We start from the raw sequence: 26,501 nt of genomic DNA on the forward strand, positions 1-26,501 counted from the left end.
TGCATTTCCTAAACCCTTTTTTAAATTAATTAATTAATTTATTTATTTATTTATTGTCACAAAGGTATCAAAGTTGGGTGTCACCAAAGCACCCCAGGCTTGGTGCAGCTCAGTTAGTAGAGAGCTTGCCTACCACCCAGGATGCCCCGGGCTCCTTCTTCAGCATCCTGGGTGTGGTAGCATAGGCTTGTACTCCCAGCACTTTGGAGATGGAGACTGGAGGATTAGAAATTCAAGACCAGCCTGGGCTACATGAGATCAAGTCTCCCTCTCCCCATCTCCCCCCTCCCTTTCTTTCTTCTTAATGGATATTTTATTTATTTACATTTCAAATGTTACCCTCTTTCCCAGTTTCCCCTCTGCAAACTTCCTATCCCATCTCCCTGAGACCCAGTCTTTAAGAAAAAAAAATTTTTTTTTGCCATAAGATGGTTCAGTAAATACCTATGTTTGATCCTGCACAAGATGGGAGGCAACCAACTCCCAAACATTGTCCTCTGACTTCATGAGCACCCAGGTTCTTAACCACACACACACACACACACACACACAAAATAGAATTAAAAAATTAAGTGAAACAGAAAGACCTTCACCTCAAACTGCCATCATTGTTTTGATTTGTTTTTTGAGATGGAGGTTCTTGCTGTACAGCCTAAGCTGGCCTGGCAGTCACCCATCTTTCTGCTCCAAATTCTGGGCTATGGGGGTACCAAACACTGCTGTGTGCTTCTGTGCTTCTCTTACAGGGGCTCAGTCTATTGCCGGAATCATTATTTCTTCTTTTTTTTCTTCTTCTTCCTCTTCCCCTTCCTCCTCTCTCCCATTCCCCTCTCCCTCACCCCCTCTTCTTCCTCTTCCTCCTCCTCCTTTTTTGTTTTTTGTTTTATTGCTTTTTTTTTAAAGATTTATTTATTATTATAATATCTAAATACACTGTAGCTGTCTTCAGATACACCAGAAGAGGGTGTCAGATCTCATTACGGATGGTTGTGAACCACCATGTGGTTGCTGGGATTTGAACTCAGAACCTTCGGAAGAGCAGTCGGTGCTCTTAACCACTGAGCCATCTCTCCAGCCCTGTTTTATTGTTTTTAGACAGGGTTTCTTTTTGTAGCCCTGGTTGTCCTGGAACTCTCTATGTAGACCAGGCTGGCCTGAACTCAAGAGATATGTCTGCTTCTGCTTTTCACTGGAATTAAGGCGTGTGCCACCAAGACCTGCTTATGGTCTGAATTTCAGAGATCTCTCAATGGCTGGCCCATGTCTATCTTCTGCCAATGTGCTCTGGCTTTATATATATTTTCTGGAGTAGTACAATTTGGACACAGAAGGGTGTAAAGTGACCAGCAGTTAGTAAATCCCAAGTACGAGTTGAATTTTAGAGCAGATAAGCCAAAGGTCAAATTCGTGGCTGGGAAGTAGATTAGTACTTAAAAGACATTCCCAGGGTCCCTAAGGGCTCCATCTGTGAGTGCGCTATCTGTAGTCCTGTTGTGGTCTAAGATACCACTCTCTTTGTTATTTGTAAATTTACCACAGGCTGGGCAGTAAAGTACAGATAGGAAGAAAAGAGTGTGAACGTTTGCAGTTTTAACAGAACTCCTTTTATTTGCTATGCATTGCAACAACCCTCTAAAAGCAATAATGGCGATAAACATGCAAGTTAATCTACAACTTTATCACCCTAGTAAATCATTGGTTCCTATTTTCCTTCCATAGGCTGAACACAGTGAGCACTGGTAGCTCTTTGCTTGGCTTAAGCGCTGCTTGTTAAAATCTAAAAAAAAAAAAAAAAAAAAAAGATTTACAGTTTTGCTTTAAAGTTTTTTCTATAAAGCATCTCTGAGCTGCAAAAACTCGTCTTTAGGTTATGGTTTTGGCGGAGACCTAAGCCTGCAAGTAGGAATATTTTAAAGATGATACTTTCGAACTTGCACCGCAGGGTTGGGTGTCGGTCAAGGTTAGGCGGAGGGCGACAGGCCAACTCCAAAGACACGGCGGGGGAGGGGTGCGGTGGAGAAAGCGAGCCGCAGCCAATCGCACGCGCTCTCCCGACACCTGCCGCCTTGGCGCCTTTTCTAGCCTACTCGGCGCACGCACTGGCTGCGCGCGCAGCTCGCCTCCAGCGGTCTTGCTGGAGCACCTCGGTAGGTGTACGTGCGGAAGGAAGTGACGTAGATCCAGAGGGCCGACCGGGGGGGCGGGGCCGAGCTATAAGCTTCGGGTGGGAGGCAGCGCTGCCTTCAGAAGGCGTGCGGAGCGCGGGCTGCTGCATTGCGGACTGAGGAGGCGCTTCCTAGTGAGTGACTCCCTTGTCAGCGGCACGGCCCGTCGTGGTCCTCGCGTGGCGGGCGGACCAGAGCGAGACGCCAGGGCCCGGGTGGTGCGGGCGGGGAGGCGGAGGGGTGTCGCGGAGCCCGGGGCTACGGAGCGCGGGTTGCAGGTGCAGCGCGGTGGGTGTGGGGAGCCGCTGTACCCTGCGCCCCTCGGGTCCTCCGGGCCTTCGCAGGCCGGTGCTAGGCCGCGGGTTCGAGAGTCACCACGCTGAGGCGCAGGCTTGTTCCGCCGGGAGCACGTGGTGGCGGCTGGAGGAAGTCGCCCCAGGGAACGGCTGTCGGGGTACGTGGGTGACCTTGGGGCCCCTCGCAGGAGGGCGTCACAGCTGAAAAGGACAAAGCTGTTTTCTATTCAGTTTCTAGTGTCACGGACATTTAGAAGAGGGGTAGTTTCCAAGAACCGCACGTTGGAACTTCGGCACCACCGGGTCTTTTTTTTGCCAGGCTCTCTCTCTTGGCCCAGCGTGTGGGATCTCATTTTTCTAGGGCAGAATAGGTCTGAACGTTGCAGGTAATACTAAGAACGTCGCTAGCATCTCCTAAGATGGGAGAACATAGAAATACGACCTCTTTGTACGAGCTCTTTTAGAACTAGCTGTAGAGAACCAGCGTGCACCCTGGTGTTGGACAGCTCTCTAAAATGGTGTTTGAGGATAAGAAAACTGCATTTGCAAACTTTTCAGTTAGCACACTTTGTCCCGAGCGTAAAATGAAATGATCTCCTTATACTTAGGCAGAAGACTGGACTGGATTGCTGTTCAGTTTCTGTGCTATTTTTTTAAAATAGGATTTAAGTGGGAAATAGTTGTGTTACAGAAATTCTCCGCTACCTGATACTTTTATTCTAAGATTAGATGAGTTGGCTCTGAGCTGTGAAATATGACCTCTTTGACAAAGACATTTAAGCTGATTCAGGATGTTATCTACAAAGAAAACGGGATTTAGCTTGTGTGGGTCCACCTGCATTTATTTTCTGTTAAGGATTATAATAAACTGCTTTATACAGGAATCCAATATCAGCTACTTTTTATATAGAGAGCATAATACTTTTTACTTTGAGAGAGGATGTTGTCAAGGAATGGTGGCTGTGAACCTGGCCTGTGTTGACTGGTTAGATCTGTCTGCCTAACCCCACCCTAAGGCTAAGTGGTTATATGCCTGTGGCAATGTGCTTATTTATAATAGGGCAAGGATATGGGCTAAATTTGGGTTAGACAACAATGAAAGTTAATTAAACGACCCTCAGGCCTTGGGTCTATTGTGTGTAAGTGATTTCCTTCTCTCCCAGATGAGTGCTATACAAAATAAACTTCAGTGACCTCAAGTGGTTTTGGCCTTTTGGTTGCTATTCAGAAAACTATATGGAAATGAAAACCTGCTACCTATTTCCTATTGCCTTTTCAATTTCCCAAAGAAGGTCTCCCCTATGAATCCATGGGTAGCCTTGAACTCAGATCCACCTGCTTCTGTTTGGAGAGTGATAAGATTAAAGGCAAGTGCCACCACACCCAGCAAAGTTAGGCTCTTAAAATTAAAACCTTTGCAGTCGGGCATGGTGCCACACACCGTTGGTCCCAGCACTGGGGTAAGGCAGAGGCAGGTGGATCACTGAGTTTGAGGTCAGCTAGTGCTGAAGAGTAAGAGCCTGTCTTTAAAACATCTCAACAGCTGGGCAGTGGTGGTCCATTCCTTTAATCCCAGCACTGGGGAGGCAGAGGCAGGCGGTTTCTGAGTTCGAGGCCAGCCTGGTCTACAGAGTGAGTTCCAGGACAGCCAGGGCTACACAGAGAAAAAGATTGGGAGAGAAGTCAAGAATCTCATAGGTGGTCAGGGAGTTACAACTGCAGTAGTAAAGAAGTAGGACTTGAAAGAACAGGGCTAGGCACTGTCTAATTTTGAGGATCTAGATCGGGTCCTCAATTAAGGAACTTCCTTTTGTGTGAACTCAGGATTTGAAATGAAATGTGCTTGTCAGAACCATTGCATGGCTTATTTTTTAATGAAAAGTCTGGCTAGTATCATTGCTTAGCTTCCAGCTCAAAGTTAAGGTCATAGATCAAAAGAACTATGTCTTTATCCTAGTTGTATCTTAATTTTTATTAGAATTGAATGGTTTTCCTAATGTTTGGTAACATCAAAGATGTGTAAGTAAAAGTGAGAAATCAAGATTAACTTTCTCTTGGCAAAGATTGTTGACATTGGTGACATCTTGGACCAAATGAGAATTGTTTTACTTTTAAATGTCCCATCATCAGCTCCCAGTTAGGCTGTTCTATCTGGTATGTCTTGCCATGCTTGCAGAGTATAGATTTGACAATTTGAAAATTCAAAAAGCTATATAAATAGGTATGTTGCTATATGTAAGATTTTAAATGAGTCAGTTAAGACTTAAAGAATAACTGGGTTTATTTTATCTTGCCAGGTTGTCACTGTGTAGACCAGGTTGACCTTGAAAACAAATTCTCTGCTTCCCAAGTGCTGGGATTAAAGGCATGTGTGACTAGCTTTGACACTTTGGCTACTTTGGAACTACTATGGTGTTCACAAATGCAGAGTTGAGTGTTGGGATTAAATGGAAATTTCATGTCTTTTTTTTTTTTTTTTAACTTTCCCTTCTACACAGGGCTTCTCTGTGTAGTCCTGGCTGTCCTTGTAGCTCTAGACTAAGCTGAATTCAAACTCAGATCCACCCACCTAAGTGCTGAGATTAAAGGCATGTGCCACCACTGCCCAGTTCTAAATTGTTTTTTTGTTATTCTTAATTTTAGTTCAATGAATTAAAATCGAAATAACTTGTTTCTTAGAAAAATAAGGTGTAATTGGGTTATAAAGCCAAATTTAGACATTAATACCAACAGCCTGTTTAGGCTCAAAATTGTTCAATCATTTTATTACTATTATTATTTATTATTAATCATATCAACTTGAGACCTGTTTGGGAAAGCAGAATATTTTAGGGATAGCTATTTCAGACAAGCATTAATGTGTTAGCTGTTTTTTTGTTTTTTTTTTTCCCTAGAATATGATTAAAATTGGCTCAGGGTGGGGCCTTCTAGTTCTGGCTCTAGCGATTGGGTCTGTTTCTGGTGAGGTAGTAGTGATAAACTGTAACAGAAGGGACAAGAGATTGGGCTTCTGAGAACATGTATGATCTGGCATTTGACTTTAATCATTAAAGCATGGGGATTCAAAAATACTAATGAATAGGCCTTAGAACTAGTCCTGAGTGTTTTGTAAAATAACAGTCTTAATTCTCCTAGCTTCTGGATTTTTTTTCTTTGTCTTTGGATACTAAGTTTAAGCATTTATTTGGACAGAGTGGTGCCCACTAGCTGTTCTATTCTAGTACTTGGGAGGCAAGAGGCAGAACGAACATGGCCAGCTTGGACAACTTAAGAAAACTGAAAGGCTTGCCATCCTAGTTTTTCTTTTGATTAAACAAACTTAATAGTGGTGATATTCTAACTAGTTTTCTCTATACTTTGGGTTTTGTTTTGTTTTTTATTTGTTTTGTAGCTCTAGCTGGCTGGCTTCGGAATTGCCTGCCTCCCAAGTGCTAGGATTAAAGGCATCACCATCACTACCCAATTGATATCATGATTCTTAATTCAACTTTTAATCTAAGAACAAATTATCACACTCTGAATCTAACATGGAATAGCATTATCCATGTTCAGATATCTTTGTCTCAAGGCTCAGGTTTATCCTTTGTAGCTTTCTTTTTGCTATCCCACCTCACTTCAGCATCCAGTCAAGGATCACTGAATTGGTTATCAGTAAATTAAACATTTTAGTTAATGTCTAGGAGACAGGTTATGGTATAGTTCTCAGTGCTGGGAAGTTGACATGGTAGGATCTCAGTTCATGGCCAGCCAGAACTTTCTGGTGAGATCCTGGTTCAAGCACCACAGAGCTTTTCTAGAAAAGTAACTATATTTAGGAGTAAGTTTGGCATAATGACGATCCCATGGTAAGCCTTTAGTAACCTGATGCAGTAATCTCTGTTTTATTATATTCTGTTTTAATATCAGGTACTCTCTTGTAGCAGCTGAGAATGATGGATCAAGCCAGATCAGCATTCTCTAACTTGGTAAGGTACTTTCATCTATCTGAAAAAAATGTCCAGTAAAAAACAAAACAAAAACATGACTTCACCCAATGAGTACAAGATGATACCCCAAATTTTGACCAGCCTTTTTTTTTTTTTTTAAACATCTGAACTAATGGTATTAAGGCGAAACAGATTGCACAAAAGATGTACTAGGTTTTTCTTTGAGGCAAGGTCTTTCTATATTGCCTCAGGTTGACCTTGAACTCCATCTTCCTTTTTTCCCCAAGTGCTGGAGATTGTAGACAGATATATACAACACCCCAAAACAAATATGTTCAGTTTCGATTAAGATTCATTATGTGGGGCTAGAGGGATGGCTTAGAGGTTAAGAACACTGCCTACTCTTCCAGAGGTCCTGAGTTCAATTCCCAGCAACCACATGGTAGCTCACAACCATCTGTAATGGGATCCGGTGCCCTCTTCTGGTGTGTTTGAAGACAGCTACAGTGTACTCATACATAAAAAAATAAACAAACAAACAAACAGATCTTTTAAAAAAGAAAAGGTACAGTGTACTTTAGAATGAATCTTTAAAAAATTAATTATGGGAAATACTTATGAAGAATAGGGTAGCTTTGGCTGTTCTGGAGAGGTTATGTAACAAGGTAGAACTAAAATGTATGCCAGTAATCCCAGCTATTCAAGAGGAATCATTAGCCAGTCAGGGCTAGTCTGAGCAATGTGGCAAGATAAACCCATCTCTTTAAAAGAGAAAAAAAGTATTATAAATAAGAAATGTTATAGGAAACAGGAAATAGAAACCCTAGAAAGGCTGAGTGAAAGAGTGTTAGTGGGCTGGAGAGATGGCTCAGCGGTTAAGAGCACTGTCTCCTGAGTTCAGTTCCCAATGACCACATGGTGGCTCACAGCCATCTGTAATGAGGTCTGACGCCCTCTTCTGGGGTGTCTGAAGACAGCGATAGTGTACTTACATAAAATACATATTTTTTTAAAGACTGTTAGTTAGCCTTCATCTGCCATTTACAGAACTGGGCACAGAAAGGAGTATCAGTTATAAAGGGTAACTTTCCATATGAATGTTTGTCATATTATTATGCATATAGTACAATGACCAAACTACTATAATGTCTTAATATTTGTATCTCTTTTCTCTCTTTTAAAATATCAGTTTGGTGGGGAACCATTGTCATACACCCGGTTTAGCCTTGCTCGGCAAGTAGATGGAGATAACAGTCATGTGGAGATGAAACTGGCTGCAGATGAAGAAGAGAATGCCGACAATAACATGAAGGCTAGTGTCAGAAAACCCAAGAGGTTTAATGGAAGACTCTGCTTTGCAGCTATTGCACTAGTCATTTTCTTCTTGATTGGTAAGAATGAGTGGCCATTCAGAAGGATTTCTGATGACTAACTAGTTCTTGTTTCATTTGGATGAGGAGATGCTTTGTACTTTAAATGGCACTGAGACTCTCTACCTGCCAGCAGATTAGGTCCTGTAAGATCGGAAACGTTTAAATTATGGATGTTTTATTAGATATACGCAGGACATTTGGAATAGTACTAAAAAAGGCTTCCAGTAAGACAAGGTGTGCACCCAGGTCTTAAACAGGTCACTGTAAAATATGACTTAGTTGTGGTAATTTAAATTCCATTAAACTGAGGTTCATAATTTTCTATTCTTATAATTTAATTAAAAGATTTCAGGGATAAGTTAAAAATGAATTCTGTGAGTTTAGCTCTAAAACTTCTGTTTTTAGGATTCATGACCGGCTACCTGGGCTATTGTAAGCGTGTAGAACAAAAAGAAGAGTGTGTGAAACTGGCTGAAACGGAGGAGACAGACAAGTCAGAAACCATGGAGACAGAGGATGTTCCTACATCATCTCGCTTATATTGGGCAGACCTCAAAACAATGTTGTCAGAGAAGTTGAACTCCATAGAGTTTGCTGACACCATCAAGTAAGCTCGACTTCCCAAGTTCAGTCCTGATGGAAACAGTTTTTGTTGAGGGGTAGAGAGACTTGAAAGGCTTTCAGAGGGTCCTCCTGACAATGTGGAACTATGCTGACAGGAAATTAGGACTTATCTGGAGAGCCTCATAGCTTCCTTTTTCTTCAGAATCATTTTATCAGTTGTAGTGGGATGTCAGATTTTCTTCTGTTCTAATATTCCTTTTAAAAAATTTTAAATTAAAATTACTTTTTATGTATTATGAGTATAGCCTGCATATAATAATAAATGTGCATTACTAATTACACTTATCTCCTAGTGCCTACATAAGCCTTATAGATGGTTGTGAGCCAGCATGTGGGTGCTGGAATCCAAAATGGTACTTCTACAAGACCAAAAATGTTACATCCCAGAGCCATTACAATCCTCTAGCTCCCTTTAAAGATTTTGATTTGTATTTGTGTGTGCCAGTGCAGTATTGGATTCACCAATAGTGTTTACAGTGTTTGATCTTGCTTCTCCAGATCTCCTAGATGGTGTTGTTTATCATTCCCCTAAAACTCCTATACAGATATATAAGGATGAGGCTTTTTTTTTTTTTTAATTTTTAAAAAAGACTTGTTTATTATTATATGTAAGTACACTGTAGCTGTCTTCAGACACTCCAGAAGAGGGCATCAGATCTCATTACAGATGGTTGTGAGCCACCATGTGGTCACTGGGATTTGAACTCAGGACCTTCAGAAGAGCAGTCAGTGCTCTTAACTGATAAGTTAATAATAAGTTAACTGATAAGGTAATAAAGGTCCCCTATGAAAAGGGTTCAGACCCGAAGAGTCAGAGATCCACAGGTTGAGAACCTCCAGCCCTCAATCTTGTTGCTCTCCTTATTCAAGACCACTCCTGTTGCAGTTGCTCTTAAGCATGAGTGTGCTCCCTTCTGAAAGTCTCCATAGCAGCCATCTCTCCAGCCCCAGAATGAGGCTTTTAAAGGAATCTTCATGTTAAATAGAATTTTTTAAAAAGTAACTGAAGTTACTTAAGGCATTAAGGTACATTTTATTTTCCTCTGTAACTGGTTAATCCAGCAGTTTTGAGTCATACTTCATTTACCTTGACTTTGAAGGGTAAGGTATTAAAACAATTTGCTTGATCCTTGAAGTAAGTATTTAAATAGACATTTTAATGCAGACTTTTTTTTAGTTGACTGGTGGTGGTGCACATGGTCAATCCAGGTACTCATGGGAGGCAGAGGCAGGAGGATCTCTCTCTAGACCAGCCTGGTCTATAGAGCAAGTTCCAGGACAGCCAGGGCTACACAGAAACCTTGTTTCAAACAAGACTTTTATTCTTCCAGGCAGCTGAGCCAGAATACATACACTCCTCGTGAGGCTGGATCTCAAAAAGATGAAAATCTTGCCTATTATATTGAAAATCAGTTCCATGAATTTAAATTCAGCAAAGTCTGGCGAGATGAACACTATGTGAAGATTCAAGTGAAAAGCAGGTATGTTGTAATAGTAGTAGCTCATTTTATAGAGGTAACTGCTTTGAGATGGTCAGTAGATGAAACTTTCAAAATGAAAATCAAGGTTAAAATTTAGAGATTACTTTTCCTAATGCAAGTCAAATGCTATGTATACTAACTTGGATTTTTCTTAAAGGATGGCTTTAACTTTATTTTTTATCTTTTAGCATTGCTCAAAACATGGTGACCATAGTGGATTCAGATGGTAACTTTGAGTCAGTGGAGTCTCCCGAGGGTTATGTGGCATTCAGTAAACCTGCAGAAGTTTCTGTAAGTAAAAACAGTGAGTTGACTTTCCAGTGTCTCAACTAAGGAAATTAGATATCCCGGTATAAATTGCTGGTTATGAGATTCTTATTTTTGGACCTTTATTTATTACCTTTGGATGACTTGTTTTGTAAGACCCTAAATCAGTGGTCCTCAATCTCCCCTTTAATATAGTCCGTCACTGTGGTGATCTCTAACCATGAAGTTACCTTTGCTGCTATTGAATGTCTTGCTCTACATTCTGCTTTCCAAGGGTCCCCTGTGAAAAGGGTTCAGACCCGAAGGAAGAGTCAGAGATCCACAGGTTGAGAACCTCCTGCCCTAAATCTTTTGCTCTCCTTATTCACTCTCCCATTGCAGTTGCTCTTAAGCATGAGTGTGCTCCCTTCTGAAAGTCCTTATCAATCACAGATCAAGAGAATGCCCTGCAGCCATGCCAACAAGGGACATTCCCTCAATTTAAGTTTCTAATGACTCTGGCTTCTGTCAAGTTGACAAACAAGAGCACAACACCTGAGATACATAGGTTGTTTTTTGACCTCTGTAAAAGCCACATGTACGCACAATCAGTTTCTGTGTTTTCAGATGCTTTAGATTCGGATGTGGAAACATGGAGTAAGTGCTTACATGCCTGATCTGTGTGTGTTTATCCTGTTCTCCTTTCCCTAGATAGAGTTGAGGCAATGTAAAAGCAGAATGAGATGTAGAACTCATGAAGCCAGAACTCTTAGATTTTTTTTTTTTTTCCAGGAACATTGCTTACTTTAGAATTATCAAAAGTTTGGAATTTGATTTTGCCCGCCCCCCTCCTTTTTTCTCTGGCTCCCTCTGGAGCAGGCTGGCCTCAAACTCAGGGAGATCCACATGCCTTTGCCTCCCAAGTACTAAGATTAGAGGACTGCTACTAGCACTGACAGGCTTCAGTTGTTTTTCTTTTTTTTTTTTTTTTTTGGTTTTTCGAGGCAGGGTTTCTCTGTTTCCTTGGCTGTCCTGGAACTCACTCTGTAGACCAGGCTGGCCTCGAACTCAGAAATCCGCCTGCCTCTGCCTCCCGATTGCTGGGATTAAAGGCGTGCGCCACCATGCCCGGCTTCAGTTGTTTTTCTTATGAGTCGTCTTGTCTTTCAGATTCTATAGCTGTTTTGATACAGTGATCCTCATTAAACCTAATGTTTTTAATTTTAGGGTAAACTGGTCCATGCTAATTTTGGCACTAAAAAGGACTTTGAAGAACTAAGTTATTCTGTGAATGGATCTTTAGTGATTGTTAGAGCAGGGGAAATCACTTTTGCAGAAAAGGTGAGTATGGATTATTAAAAATTGTCTTATTTTTGTAGATTATATTGTAACTATTTCTGTTCATTTTGTATGAACTGATTTTCATATCGTTCATTCTTGTGGCCTTTTTTATTTTAGGTTGCAAATGCCCAAAGCTTTAATGCAATTGGTGTCCTCATATACATGGACAAGAATAAATTCCCCGTTGTTGAGGCAGACCTTGCACTCTTTGGACATGTGAGTTCTTATTTCTGAGTCAATGGTTTCTCTAGGTGTTCTGACATCCTTTCAGGAGACGCTTAGCAGGAAGTAAGAAGGCAGTTGCTGAGAATGCTTAATTAGTACCTCAAACTGAAAATTTTTTGGATGCACTAATTCTATATTTTAAGCCTCATTTTATAGAAATAGTTAGACTTGGGCTGGTGAGATGGCTCAGTGGGTAAGAGCACCCGACTGCTCTTCCGAAGGTCCAGAGTTCGACTCCCAGCAACCACATGGTGGCTCACAACCATCCGTAACGAGATCTGGCCCCCTCTTCTGGAGTGTCTGAAGACAGCTACAGTGTACTTACATATAATAAATAAATAAATCTTTAAAAAATAAATAAATAAAAATAAAAATAAGTAAATCTTTAAAAAAAAAAAAGAAATAGTTAGACTTTATTTAACTCTTCAGATTTATTTCTAAATAATTTGAGTTATAGCCTCACACTGTATCTAAGTCTTATAGGCAACTTCCTGAGTAAGTGTTAGATAGAACTAATTATTAATACATCTCTGTTTACTAGGCTCATCTAGGAACTGGTGATCCATACACACCTGGCTTTCCTTCTTTCAATCATACTCAGTTTCCGCCATCTCAGTCATCAGGGTTGCCTAATATACCTGTGCAAACAATCTCAAGAGCTGCTGCAGAAAAGCTATTTAGGTAAGTTACATGGTGAGGTTGTGATTATGCAAGGGAAAAAAAAACCTAAGTTTATTTAATAAAAGTGGCAGTTGGCTATAATGTTCACATTTGGAAATCTGGGAGAAGTTAATTGCTAACTTGTATAGATTTTTTTTTTTTAATGAGATTTTTTTCTATATAAATAAAGTGATCTTGACAAGGGGTTTGTAACCTTGTTTACTCAGTGCGCTCCTACTGTGGTGCTTTTGCTTTGAATACTTCCTGTGTTGAAGGGAAACACTCGATTCCTTTTGACAGTCCATTCAGTTACTGTAAGAAATATGTTGGAATTCTTGATGAACTGATATCTAATGGTGTAATAACTATTAGTTGCAAATTTTGGGCCAGGCAGTGGTGGTGCACGCCTTTAATCCCAGTACTTAGGAGGCAGAGGCAGGCGGATTTCTGAGTTCGGGGCCAGCCAGATTTATACAGTGAATGCCAGGGAGAAACCTGCAAGTTTTTATTTTTGGCAGCACAAAATTATTCTAGTGACAGTTTCTAGTTGCTTTATGGTAATAATTATTCTGGTTGTCCTTTGTCGTTTAAGTACCTGAACATGCTTTTAGTCACAGCCGGAGCAAGTGGATAACTGAGCTCAAGGCCAGCCAAATAGCAAATTCCTAGCCAGCCAGGGCTGTGAGATCCTTTCTCAAAGTGTGTAATTAAGTTTTATCTTTCTCCCTCATTATAAGACTATCTAATTTAGAACTTTAATCCCAGCACTTGGGAGGCAAAAGAAGCTGGATCTCTTGAAGCCAGCCTGGTCTACAGAGGGAGCTCAGGGCAACTATTGCTACACACACACACACACACACACACACACACACACACACACACGGCAACTATTGCTACACACACACACACACACACACACACACACACACACAAACAATACCCATGTCTTGAGAAACAAAAAATTATCTAATTTAAACCCATTTTTAAGCACTTGTTTATTATGTAACAGGAGTTACTCTAAGCGCTCTCTCTGCTATTGTTTCTTCAATTTAGTTGGAAACTAGACTAGTCACAAATAAAGAACATCTCTCTGTGAGAATTCTGTGAAGCACTGAGTGGTTCTTACCTGAGAAATATCAGTCAGTAGTAGGTGATTCTCACTAACTCGTGCTATCTAGCACTTGTCTCTGGATTTATAAACCAGAGGAAAAAATATTAGCTCAAAATGCTAATACCTATTTTTTTCTATTTCTAGAAAAATGGAAGGAAGCTGTCCTGCTAGATGGAACATAGATTCTACATGTAAGCTGGAACTTTCACAGAATCAAAATGTGAAGCTCACTGTGAACAACGTACTGAAAGAAAGAAGAATACTTAACATCTTTGGAGTTATTAAAGGTTATGAGGAACCAGGTAAAGACCTGCTTTGTACTTTTTCACTTTACTGTTTTGCTTACTGTAGATAGGTCTAGTGCAGGAAGAAGAAGGATGCCAGCTTGGCATGAACTGCTGTATCTTGTTTGTCCTAATGTGAACTTTGTAATATATGTGTATATAACACATAATATGGCCATGTAAGTGTATGGAGAGGCCAGAGTTAAGTATTAAATATCTTTCTGTAATCATTTAAAATTTTACATATGAAGGTCAGTGAACAGATTGAAGGAGTTTTGTCCAGGTGGGACTTGGATCTAAATTTTTTACCATGCCTGGCAACAAACACCTTTTTAATCCACTGAGCTGTCTCCCCAAATAAAGTGAATGTGATATCAGCTTGCGGATACTTTTTTTGTTGCTTTGATAAGTGGTTTTCTTACAGGATCACATACCAGTTCTGTCCATAGCATTAAACAAGCATAACTGTCATGCGGTAGGTAGATTAATGTGCAGGGCACATCCAACAGTCACATTTACTAATAGGACAGAAGGTTGGACTTTATATGTAGCAACCTAAACTCCCAGTGCAAGGAGGATGCGGGTAGGAGATCCTTAGTTGGGTGCTACTTAGTGAGGGCTTGTCTCAAAAAACAAAAGCTATGATCGTGTGTTGCCTTTTTTCTTCTTTTAGACCGTTATGTTGTAGTAGGAGCCCAGAGAGACGCTTTGGGCACTGGCGTTGCGGCGAAGTCCAGTGTGGGAACAGGTCTTCTGTTGAAACTTGCCCAAGTATTCTCAGATATGATTTCAAAAGGTACAATAGAAAAAAAATTGGGGAGCTCCATGTTATTCTGTCACTTATATTCTGTCTTGTTCAGTTTTACTTGTGATCTTCTTAAATTCTGATCAGACAAGATCAGGGACATTTAGGGTGGTATGGCCAGACAGTCCTGACTGTCCTGGAACTCACTAAGATCTGTCTGCTTCTGCTTCCCAAGTACTGGGATTAACGGTATGAGCCACCACTGCCTGTTGTGTTATACTCTCTTATGGTAGATTCTTTTTGTTGTTTTGTCTTTTTTTTTTTTTCCCCAGAGCTGAGGACTGAACCCGGGGCCTTAAGCGCTCTATCACTGAGCTAAATCCCCAACCCCGGTAGATTGTTTTAATACAGAACTGTCTATCTTCATTAACTCATGACTTTGCCATGAAGTTTCTTCATTGAACTAGCAATCCTGATTCTTTGAAAAACTGTATTTATTAGTATTAAGCTAAACCACATTCTTAGTTTAACATGAATAGAAATATATTATTCCAAGACCTAAAAACCCTTATAATTCTACTTCTAAGACTTTTCTCCTGGTACTTGGCTCACACAAAGTAAACCAACCCAGGATCTTATATTCTTTTAATTGAGGTCTAAAGTGTTGCTTTTATACAAGATATGTTGTAGAAAAATATAAAATTGGGCTGGCAAGATGGCTCGGCGGATAAGAGCACTGACTGCTCTTCCAAAGGTCCTGAGTTCAAATCCTAGCAACCACATGTTGGCTCGTAACCACCCACAATAAGATCTGATGCCCTCTTCTGGCACATCTGAAGACAGCTACAGTGTACTTCTGTATAATAATAAATAAATCCTTTTTTAAAAAAAGAAAAAATATAAAATCAGGGCAGTTGGTAGTCATGTAGTGCTTAAAGGAATTGTCACAAAGTACTTCTTAAAACTTAGGTATAAGCTGGGCAATTAAAGGCACATGCCCTACACTGTAGCTGTCTTCAGACGCTCCAGAAGAGGGCGCCAGATCTCGTTACTGATGGTTGTGAGCCACCATGTGGTTGCTGGGATTTGAACTCTGGACCTTCGGAAGAGCAGTCGGGTGCTCTTACCCACTGAGACATCTTGCCAGCCCCAGGCACATGCCTTTAATCCCAGCACTTGGGAGGCAGAGGCAGGCGGATTTCTGAGTTCGAGGCCAGCCTGGTCTACAGAGTGAGTTCCAGGACAGCCAGGACTACACAGAGAAACCCTGTCTCGGGGAAAAAAAAAAAAAACCCACAAAAAAAAAAAAAAAAAAACACAAAAAAACCCCCACAAACCTAGGTACAGCCTAGCATAGTAGCATTTGTAGTCCCAGCTACTTGGAAGCCTAAAGCAGGGTGGCAGAGGGGAGGGGGGCATTGCTTGTGAATTTAAAGCAAACCTGGACAACATAAATTCTGTCTCAGAATAAGGTAAATAGTCCATATTTTAAATGATAGACTTCTAAGCAGATTGCTCTCACGGAAGGTACACATCATAACAGTGCAATAGCAACTGTCCATTGATTAAGGAACTGAAGATAAAGTTGTGAGGGAGTAACCACAATAAGGTGCCCCGCCATGCACTCAGAACATTACATACACGTGCTGTCCTACAAAGATTATCTTCAAAAAATTGTTGCTGCTCCTTCAGTAAGATGAAGCAATGTCTTGTGTTCCAGATGGATTTACACCCAGCAGAAGTATCATCTTTGCCAGCTGGACTGCAGGCGACTTTGGAGCTGTTGGTGCCACTGAGTGGCTGGAGGTATGTATTTCATAGTCTATATCTAGGGTGTTTTAGTCTGTATATTCCAAGTTAAGCTGTCCTACATCTCTGTACCATTTTTGCCTTTGTGTAGTATGTATCAGTGGAATCTAGATTTCAGAGTGGATCCCTCCAACAAACACTAGGTTTCTAAGTGATTGGTTCGTGCTTATTAACAATGTATACGTTACTAGATGTTAGTATATTAACAATGTGTCCTCTCTTCTAGGGGTACCTTTCATCTTTGCATTTAAAAGCTTTCACTTATATTAATTTGGATAAAGTTGTCCTTGGTAAGCATCTGTTTTTTGTTTTATTTTGTTTTTTAATTTGGGTCAACTGTATAGGGAACAGCAGACTTTTAAAGCAGCACTTGTAGTATACATTTTGTAGTATACATTGGCCATAACTGAATCTAATCCATCAAACTATAGAATTTAATCCTAGTTAATATCAATCTTGATATTGTTGTGAGGCTACCTATCACAGATTGTTTTTCTCTTGTGTAGCTTTGTAATGTCCTGGAACTTGCTTTGTAGACCAGGCTACAAAGATTCATTCACCTTCTGCCTCCAAAGTGCTGGAATTAAAGGCATGCACCGCTACACCTGCGTTTCGTTCGGTTCTTTGGTTTAATTTTTAGAAGGATGTGGGTTCCTTTTTTGTTAGGTTTGGTTTACGAGTGTTACTTACTAGAAAAACCTATTTCTAGTTGTGGTTTGGCTTAGCCCTAGTACACACCTTTAATCCAAGAGTTTTCTGCTTTAATATTGTAAATATGATTAAATGAAGTCAGCTGTAGGTCAAAAGGTAGAGCAAGGAACCAGTTGACAGGGTAAACCTAGGGAACAAAACAAAACAAGAAGTCAGAACTAAGAGAGGTGTACAGGTAATAAAGGGAGGGGCATTCAGTTTGAGGGGTTTCTGAGATGGTGTGATTCTCTTTTGGACCTTCCTTTGCTATTAAGGAAGATCAGGTGGGTGTTTTCTCTGCCTCTCTGAGGTAGCACACTTTCACCCCAACATCTGGCTTCCGAGTCTTTGGTAAAATTGAGATTTTTGTTAAAAGCAACCCCCCTCCTGCTTCTGCCTCCTGAGTGCCAGGATTGGCATCTGTCATGTCTTGTTGGGTAGTTTTAATTATAGAATTGTTTATGAATACTGTTGTCTAAAGAGGGAATAATGCTAATAATAATTATTTTATAGGTACTAGCAACTTCAAAGTTTCTGCCAGCCCCTTATTATATACACTTATGGGAAAGATAATGCAAGACGTGAGTATACCTAGTTACACAATTGTATGCCTTCTTTTTTTTTTTTTTTTTTTTGGTCAAAGATAAAACACTCAACAGTAACCAGTAATAGGAATTGAAAGTAAATTCTATAGTGAATTAGTCATGTTCTTGACTTATTGATCCTTAAGTCTACTAACTAATATATATGAAAGATTCTCAGAATACATCATTATGATTGTTGCCCTGGGACCTGAACTTACAGGGAGATTGTAAGTTGCAGGAAGGTTTAGAAGGACTTGAATAACACCAGAGGAAATATGTACAGACATGATCAGTTTTTAATGAGAAGGAAAATTAAGTTTTTATGATGTATTTCTCCTTTTACAGGTAAAGCATCCAGTTGATGGAAAATCTCTATATAGAGACAGCAATTGGATTAGCAAAGTGTAAGTAGAGAAAAGAGCAAACACTGCAGTAGACAAGTTTCATCCTACCTGCCTGCCCAGCTCTGCCCAGAGGGTCTGATTACCAGAGAACGGGTATGGCATGGTAGGACCACATTTTAGAATTCTTGGTAACGATGGTTGTTTCCTTTGCAGTGAGAAACTTTCCTTTGACAATGCTGCATATCCTTTCCTTGCATATTCTGGAATCCCAGCAGTTTCTTTTTATTTTTGTGAGGTAAGACTTAAGAACTCTACAGCATTTTCATCAGATCTTAGATTGACTTTGAAATCAAAATTTTCAGTATTTAAAAAATTTTAAAAGATTATCCTTATTATAAAACAGACTAGCAAAGTCAGCTTAATTAGCATGTGAGTTTTTGCTTAAATGTCAGTGAGATAATTTTAGTAATAGGATTTAATAATTTCTTATAGCACAGGGATATGATATTTCCATTTACGATCAGCTGAATAGGGGCTGGAGAGATGGCTCAGCGGGTAAGAGCACTGACTGCTCATCCAAAGGTCATGAGTTCAAATCCCAGCAACCACATGGTAGCTCACAACCATCTTAAATAAGATCTGATGCCCTCTTCTGGTGCGTCTCAAGAGACAGCTACAGTGTACTTAGATACAATAATAAATAAATCTTAAAAAAAAAAGATCGGCTGAATAGTACTCTTCTAGATACTAGGTGTTTTCTTAAGCAGCAGCAATACAAGTATAAAGTGATTATGAGACAGAACATTGAATTGATCACATTGTTATAAGAGCCAGTGAGAAGGCCCAAAAGGCCAAGAAGAGCAGAGTTAAATGAGAAGGAAGAGATCCTGGGGAGCCATGATGGAAATTACTGAGTCAATTTGGAAAATCGGGGGATTTAAGAAACATCTGAGCTGGGCGTGCTGGCGCATGCCTTTAATCCCTGCACTCGGGATTAAATCCCTGCACTCCTCTGCCTCAGAGGAAGGCAGATTTCTGAGTTTGAGGCCAGCCTGTTCTACAGAGTGAGTTTCAGGACAGCCGGGGCTACACAGAGAAACCCTGTCTTGGAAAAAAAAGGGGGGGGTGGGCATCTGGATTTGGAGACTTACATGGCTGGAATTACTTGATATGCTACTAAAACCATAGGATAAATAAGTGGCTGTTTTAATACATATGAAGAACTAAGTGTCAGGGCCTATGGGTCGAAGGACTTACTTCATAGATTTTTTTTTTTTTTTTAAGATTTATTTATTATATGTGAGCACACTGTAGCTATTGACACTCCAGAAGAGGGCATCAGATTTTGTTACAGATGGTTGTGAGCCACCGTGTGGTTGCTGGGATTTGAACTCAAGACCTCTGGAAGAGCAGTCAGCATTCTTAACTGCTAAGCCATCTCGCCAGCCCCTCGTAGGTTTTTTTAAACTATAGGTACATGTTTAGGTATATGTTTGGCCTGGTATATGTGAAGGTTTGAGGATAACTGGCAGTGAGTTCTTCCCACCATGCTTGTTGCCTTGATGGTAAACCCAAAAGGTAAGGCTCCTGCTCTAAATCCACTAGTATAACAGCCTTTCTTTGTCTTCTAGGATGCAGACTATCCTTATTTGGGCACTAGATTGGATACCTATGAGGCATTGACTCAGAAAGTTCCTCAGCTCAACCAAATGGTTCGTACAGCAGCAGAAGTGGCTGGTCAGCTCATTATTAAACTTACCCATGACATTGAGTTGAACCTGGACTATGAAACGTATAACAGCAAACTGCTGTCATTTATGAAGGATCTGAACCAGTTCAAGACAGACATCAGGGTAAGCACCTACATTTTCTTTTATTTAGCTTATATTTAGATCTCTTATACTTTTAAACCCTCCTAGTTACCTTCTGGTAACTGTCATTTCTTCTCTCAACTTGTATGAAACTGTGTGTGTGTGTGTGTGTGTGTGTGTGTGTGTGTGTGTGTGTGAGAGAGAGAGAGAGAGAGAGAGAGAGAGAGAGAGAGAGAGAGTTTTGTGTGTTCTAAATCTGAGAGATTTAATGTTAATCAGACTGGCCTTGAACTTGGAACAATAATCTGCCTCAGCCTTCAGATCTTGGAATTACAGTTGTCTGCCACCAGATCCAGCTTTTCCCCTCTCGTGTACGTTGTATTACAACAACACTCGGCTAGATCAGCCTTTTGTATGGCACATGAATGAGATCATGTAGCAGGTGTATCCAACCTGTGGCCCAGCACCACATTTATTTGGCCAAGGATTTCTATGACTGCAGCCCAACACAATGATAAACCTTAACTTGTTATGTCTGCACTTTAAGTTCAACTATGTCATCTTGAGCATGAACTTTGTAGATGCAACATCATTTCCCAATGTCAAAAATCGGACATGTTGAGAATGGTTGTTGTGTGTGTGCAATCCTAGTACTTGGAATGTGCAGGCTAGAGCATCCTGAGTTTAAAGCCAGGTTTAGCTACATAAGGTGTACTGGCTAGTTTTGTGTCAACTTGACACAGCTGGAGTCATCACAGAGAAAGGAGCTTCGGTTGAGGAAATGCCTCCATGAGATCCAACTGTAAGGCATTTTCTCAATTTGTGATCAAGGGGGAAAGGCCCCTTGTGGGTGGGACCATCTCTGGACTGGTAGTCTTGGGTTCTATAAGAGAGCAGGCTGAGCAAGCCAGGGGAGGCAAGCCAGTAAAGAACATCCCTCCATGGCCTCTGCATCAGCTCCTGCTTTCTGACCTGCTTGAGTTCCAGTCCTGACTTCCTTTGGTGATGAACAGCAGTATGGAAGTGTAAGCTGAATAAACCCTTTCCTCCCCAACTTGCTTCTTGGTCATGATGTTTGTGCAGGAATAGAAACCCTGACTAAGACATAAGGTATTTAAGGACATGGCATCTTTTTAAAAAAAGGTTGGACATGTCTGATAGTGTTTGTCTTACTGTGCCTGACATTTACTTGTTACAAGAGAATGTGTATACATATTAATTGCATTTTTCTCTACATTTGTCAGTTGCTGTGTAGGTCATTTCCCTCTGTCGACTATTATGAATAATATTTGCTTCACAGAGTTGAGAAATCTCTTGTTTTTTTGTAAGGACCAATTCATGTCCCCAAGAGGTTCCTGTTGCTGAAGTATCAGTATGAAGTCTTTTCTTTTCTTTTCTTTTCTTTTCTTTTTTTTTAAAGATTTATTTATTATATGTAAGTACACTGTAGCTGTCCTCAGACACTCCAGAAGAGGGCGCCAGATCTCGTTACTGATGGTTGTGAGCCACCATGTGGTTGCTGGGATTTGAACTCTGGACCTTCGGAAGAGCAGTTGGGTGCTCTAACCCACTGAGCCATCTCTCCAGCCCTTCTTTTTCTTTCTTTTTTTATTTTTTTAAGATTTTATTTATTTATTATATTTAAATACACTAGCTGTCTTCAGACACACCAGAAGAGGGCATCAGATCTTATTACGGATAGTTGTGAACCGCCATGTGGCTGCTGGGAATTGAACTCGATCTTCAGAAGAGCAGTCAATGCTCTTAACCGCTGAGCTATCTCTCCAGCCCACCCCCCACTTTCTTAAGATTTTATTTATTTATTATATGTAAATTGAAGTCTTTTCTAGGAGGAAATTGACTTAAAACCCACAATTTATTTGAAAAAGTTGTTGGGCACCTGGGATTTCAAGTGTAGGGTAGACCCCAGTGTTCCCACTGCAGAGCTGTATCTTCTGTCATTTGTGACCCATAAGTAGGTTGGACCTGGCTTGGATAGAAAGAGCATGCAGAGCTGGTACCTACTGGGCTTTATAGTTTTTTGTTGTTGTTACATTTTTACTAGAGGTGGGTATCCTATGGCAAATGTGAGGGTCAGGACAGCTTGAAGACACAAGCAGGAAGCGTGTCTGGTCCTGGCGTTTCGAATGCATTCTTCAGGCGTGGTGGGCAAATACCTTTACCTAATGAGCAGTTTCATTTGCCCAGCTACCGTGCTACCTACTGTCTATCCTTAGTTGTTTTTTTAAATTCACATTAGTAAGTTCTCATCTGACTTTTTTAGATGAGAAATTGAGGGTTTTTTGGCAGCCTAGGCCACCTTGGTGACTGCCAGCTCACCCTGGGCAACAAATATGTGACAATGCTGACACCCTACCTTAAAAGGAAGTATAACTTCTAATGAGCCATTTAATGTTGGTCTTTGACAGGATATGGGTCTAAGTCTACAGTGGCTGTATTCCGCTCGTGGGGACTACTTCCGTGCTACTTCCAGACTAACAACTGACTTTCATAATGCTGAGAAAACAAACAGATTTGTCATGAGGGAAATCAATGATCGTATTATGAAAGTAAGTGTGCTCTTAGGAAAGAAAGAACTAATGTATGTAAACTTTTAGTTAGCAATGCTTCTATTTATATAAAGGAAAGTGGGTAACACCAGGTGCGTACATCTTTGGTGCTTTAGAATTGAATACAGATTTTGGTTTGTATCATGATCTCAAAGTGTCCTATCTAACCTGGAAATAGAAAAGACATTAATTTTATGTTAATTGTTTTATACTTTTTTCTGAGACAGGGTCTCTCTGTGTAACCCTGGCTGTCCTAGAACTCACTCTGTAGACCAGGCTGGCCTCGAACTCAGAAATCTGCCTGCCTCTAACTCCCAAGTGCTGGGATTAAAGGTGTGTACCACCACTGCCCGGCTCTTTTATACTTTTAAAGCCATTTAGGAACAGCATGGATAGTTCAGTAGTGAGTGCCGAAGATACTTATGTATAAGTATGTTTTGCCCACATGTACATATATGTACCTGTTTGTACCTGGTATGGAAAAAGCCTGAAGAGGTCTTCCAGTCACCGAGGAACTGCACTTAAAGCATTTTTAAGCTGCCTTGTGGGTTCTGGCATCTAAACACAGCATAGTGAGAGTAGCGCGTGGTCTTAATCTCTAACCGCTGAGCTGTTTCTGCAAACCAACCCTAGCAATTTTTTTTAGAAGAAATTTTTTTTTCTTTAAAGTTTATTGTCTATATGTGAGTACCCTGAAGAGGGCATCGGAATCCATTACAGATGGTTGTGTGCCACGATGTGGTTGCTGGTAATTGAACTCTGGAAGAGCAGTCAAATGCTCCTAACTGCTGAGCCACCTCTCCAGACCTAGGAAACAAATCTTTAATGAGTTTTGGGCAAGAATGAAGCCCTGCTAACTATCATAGACAATTTGGGAGAAATTTACGACTTCCGTATGCTAATTAGGCAGGGTGTAGTGGTGTGCACTGTAATCCCAGCACTGGAGGCTAGGCAAGAGGTTCTGAGTTGAAGGCATACATAGCAAATTCCAGATTGGCCTGGGCTTAAAAGTGAGACTTATCTTGAACAACCAACCACACCAAAACAAATAGACAACTGAGCAGGTAAAGTAACTAAAATCTCAGGTGCCTAAATGAGGTTCCAGGAGGCCTTGTAAAAGTGAGCTGTGCTGCTGTGCTCTGCTGTGCCCTGCAGATCACACTGAGCTCACAGGTCCTCCTGCCTGGGCCCCACTGCTGGGATTACAGACAAGGCTATAATTAAGTTTTTTTTTATTATTATTATTAGATATTTTCTTCTTTTACATTTCAAATGCTATCCCAAAGCCCCCTATACCCTCCCCCACCCTGCTCCCCAACCCACCCACTCCCGCTTCCTGGTATAATTAGTTTTTAATTTTTCAATACCATTTAATTTGCTTTTTATCAACAGGATTAACATTTTGCCTCAGACTTAAAAATGGTAATGTAACTGAGTTCTCAGTAGTCTGATTCAGAGAGGTTTTAACGTTTGAAAGAAGACACAAGTCATAGCACTGTTTAAGCAGTTTCATCTTTGTTACAGGTGGAGTATCACTTCCTGTCGCCCTATGTATCTCCAAGAGAGTCTCCTTTCCGACATATCTTCTGGGGCTCTGGCTCTCACACTCTCTCAGCTTTAGTGGAGAACTTGAAGCTTCGTCAAAAAAATATTACTGCTTTTAATGAAACCCTCTTCAGAAACCAGTTGGCCCTGGCTACTTGGACTATTCAGGGAGTCGCAAATGCCCTCTCTGGTGACATTTGGAATATTGACAATGAGTTTTAAATGTAACATGCATAATTAAATAAGAGCAGGGTAGTCTGTTTCTAGACTTGTGTTGGTTGTGCTAAATTTTCATTAGAGCTCTAAAATCTAATGTTAAAATTCTACCCAATCATCTAATGTCTTAGGCAGCAGCTTTTAGTGCAGGGTTGGACCTACACTTCAAGTACAATGGATAACACTTTCCATGTTTGTGATATCTTCTCAATTATGTTTAAAATTTTCGAGTCCTTTGTAATAACTTCCTCTTTGCTTCCTGGTCATGAAAATGTCAGAACCAGTTGTAAGAACATTGCTCTATGTCCTGGGGCATTAACTAGTGTCTTCTGAGGTAGGTGGAGGGTCAACGTGGTAGTTGGGTAGTTGGAGATTGCCCCATCTCCATCTGATCTTCCATTGAGCTGTATGCCCTTACGGATGTAGCTGGTTTGCGTTTCCCTAAATTAGACAGTTACTTTCAGAAGAGATGGAACTTGTTTTCTTGCCAGCAAGGTTGAAAATAGGTCCTTATGCTGGACCAATTTATTCGTCTGTTTACAGGAATAAGGCCTTACTGGTTAGTTAACCTTGGTGTTATTTATGATGAGACCAGAAGCCAAAGACCTCAAGTTTTCTCTCCTCTTGGCATCTGCCCTATAGTCTTTAGTTCTTTGTTTTTATTTTGTTTTTCTTTTTTTTCCAACATTTTCTGAAAAAGAACAAGTTTTAGACTCAGTTTGTCAGACTTGAAAAGAACACACTGCCAAGTTTTGGCCAAAGTGTTAGTCTTCAGGAAAGCTTTCTATCATTTTGGCACTGAGATATTTATTGTTTATTTATCAGTGACAGAGTTCACTATAAATAGTGTTGTTTTTTTTTTTATATATAGAAGATAATTATCGGAAGCAGTGCCTTCCATAATTATGACAGTTATACTGTCGTTTTCTTTTAATAAAAGCAGCATCTGCTAATGAGACCCACAGATACTGGAAGTTTTGCACTTATGGTCAGCACTTGCAACTTTAGGAAGGAGGAAAGCCACAAGCCAAATAATATGAGCTAGGAGAGGATTGGGTTAAATAAGAGATTCCTAATTGAGTTGGGAAAAAAATGATAGTTTTCCTAAGTGCAGTGAGTTGTGGCCAAGTTAAATGTCATTTAAAGGCTATGGTAGTCCTTACATCTACAAAATTTTACAGCTCAATTTATTCAAGATGTAACTCAAAATCAATTTTGCAAAATTTCCAGTACCTTTGTCACAAACTTAACTCACATTATCGGGAGCAGTGTCTTCCATAATGTATAAAGAACAAGGTAGTTTTTGCCTACCACAGTGTCTATATCGGAGACAGTGATCTCCATATGTTACACTAAGGGTGTACATAATTATCGGGAACAGTGTTTCCCATAATTTTCTTCATGCGATGACATCTTCAAAGCTTGAAGATCGTTAGTATCTAACATGAATTCCCAACTTCCTGTAGCTCCTTAGTTTTAGTTGCAAAAAACATTTGTGGTCATTGAGCATTTGGTGGGTAAAATCAACTGCTGTAAAATCATTACTTCCAAGATACTTTTTAAAAATGTGGGTATTTTGTTATCTCTGGTTTATGGAATAAAAGCATACGTTTATAATGTTTGCTGGTGACAAAGGAATTTAACTATCTCCCTTTATTTGCATGTTATTTCCTAAATGTAGTTCTTAGAAGTTTGAATTCATTTTTGGTTTTTGGGAGGGTAGGAAGTAGAGAATAATGGGTGTTGGGAAGACAAAGCTTGCAAAAGGATCTTTATGTACCTGCTCATCACTATGGTGGCTGTGAGTTATGTAGGTAAGGAGCAAGATCACATTAACAAAGTTAATTAACTAGTTAGCCATCATTACACATCTAATCAGTTTTGCCATGGGGTCATTTCAAAGCTGCCACCTGAGAATGTCACTAGGCTCTCAGGGTCTTGGCACCACTCGCCCAAGTTATATCCACCAGATTATTTTGAGCCTCACTGAGTTGTTTTGCTACTCAGTCCCTTCAGTCTTCACAGTGTTTCTCTTGTACCAGTATGAGTATCACCGTGCATAATGGGATTCCAAGTCTTGAATGAAGGGCATGCATTTTGCATAGACGTCTCTATGAAATAACCTTTGTTGTAAGTGGTGTTTCCAGTCAAAGCAGCAAGTTGGTAAGGTTTAGTCTTGGGTGAAATGTGGATCTGAGTAATAAGTAGCTTCTGCTACTCATCAGGTTATTGTTGGGTAGAATGTAGATTTTGAAGATAAAAATAGATCGAGCTTTTGTCATGACTCACTGCTAGAATTTGCATGACCTTTACTGTGTTAGCTTTTGAATGCCTTTTGGTTTGGACTTGCCAACCTATACTGTGTTTGCTGAAATGCCCTTATAAATGTATACAGCTGGTATGTAACAGTGTGAAGATTCCTTACCCGACTTAATAAAATACTTCGATATACTGA

General features: G+C 40.3%; 1 protein-coding gene across 2 annotated transcripts; it reads left to right on the top strand.

Moving 5' to 3' along the window:
- The first annotated feature begins 2,214 nt into the window (after positions 1-2,214).
- On the top strand, positions 2,215-26,501 carry Tfrc (transferrin receptor). Of its 2 annotated transcripts, none has more exons than XM_021185150.2 (19): positions 2,215-2,299; positions 6,368-6,426; positions 7,577-7,778; positions 8,166-8,367; positions 9,716-9,865; positions 10,054-10,156; positions 11,339-11,452; positions 11,570-11,668; positions 12,219-12,358; positions 13,593-13,750; positions 14,406-14,528; positions 16,198-16,283; positions 16,513-16,576; positions 17,490-17,557; positions 17,906-17,964; positions 18,118-18,199; positions 19,536-19,757; positions 22,145-22,285; positions 23,810-26,501. In XM_021185150.2, the coding sequence occupies exons 2-19, from the start codon at positions 6,391-6,393 to the stop codon at positions 24,050-24,052; spliced, it is 2,292 nt and encodes a 763-aa protein (XP_021040809.1). In that variant the 5' UTR covers positions 2,215-2,299; positions 6,368-6,390; the 3' UTR covers positions 24,053-26,501. The 2 variants fall into 2 exon arrangements, with proteins under 2 accessions (XP_021040809.1, XP_029326436.1); XM_029470576.2 differs by lacking the exon at positions 2,215-2,299 and adding an exon at positions 2,510-2,619.

Source organism: Mus caroli, unplaced genomic scaffold, assembly GCF_978045245.1.
Source record: "Mus caroli unplaced genomic scaffold, Mus_caroli_1 scaffold_17, whole genome shotgun sequence".
Classification (NCBI taxonomy): domain Eukaryota; kingdom Metazoa; phylum Chordata; class Mammalia; order Rodentia; family Muridae; genus Mus; species Mus caroli.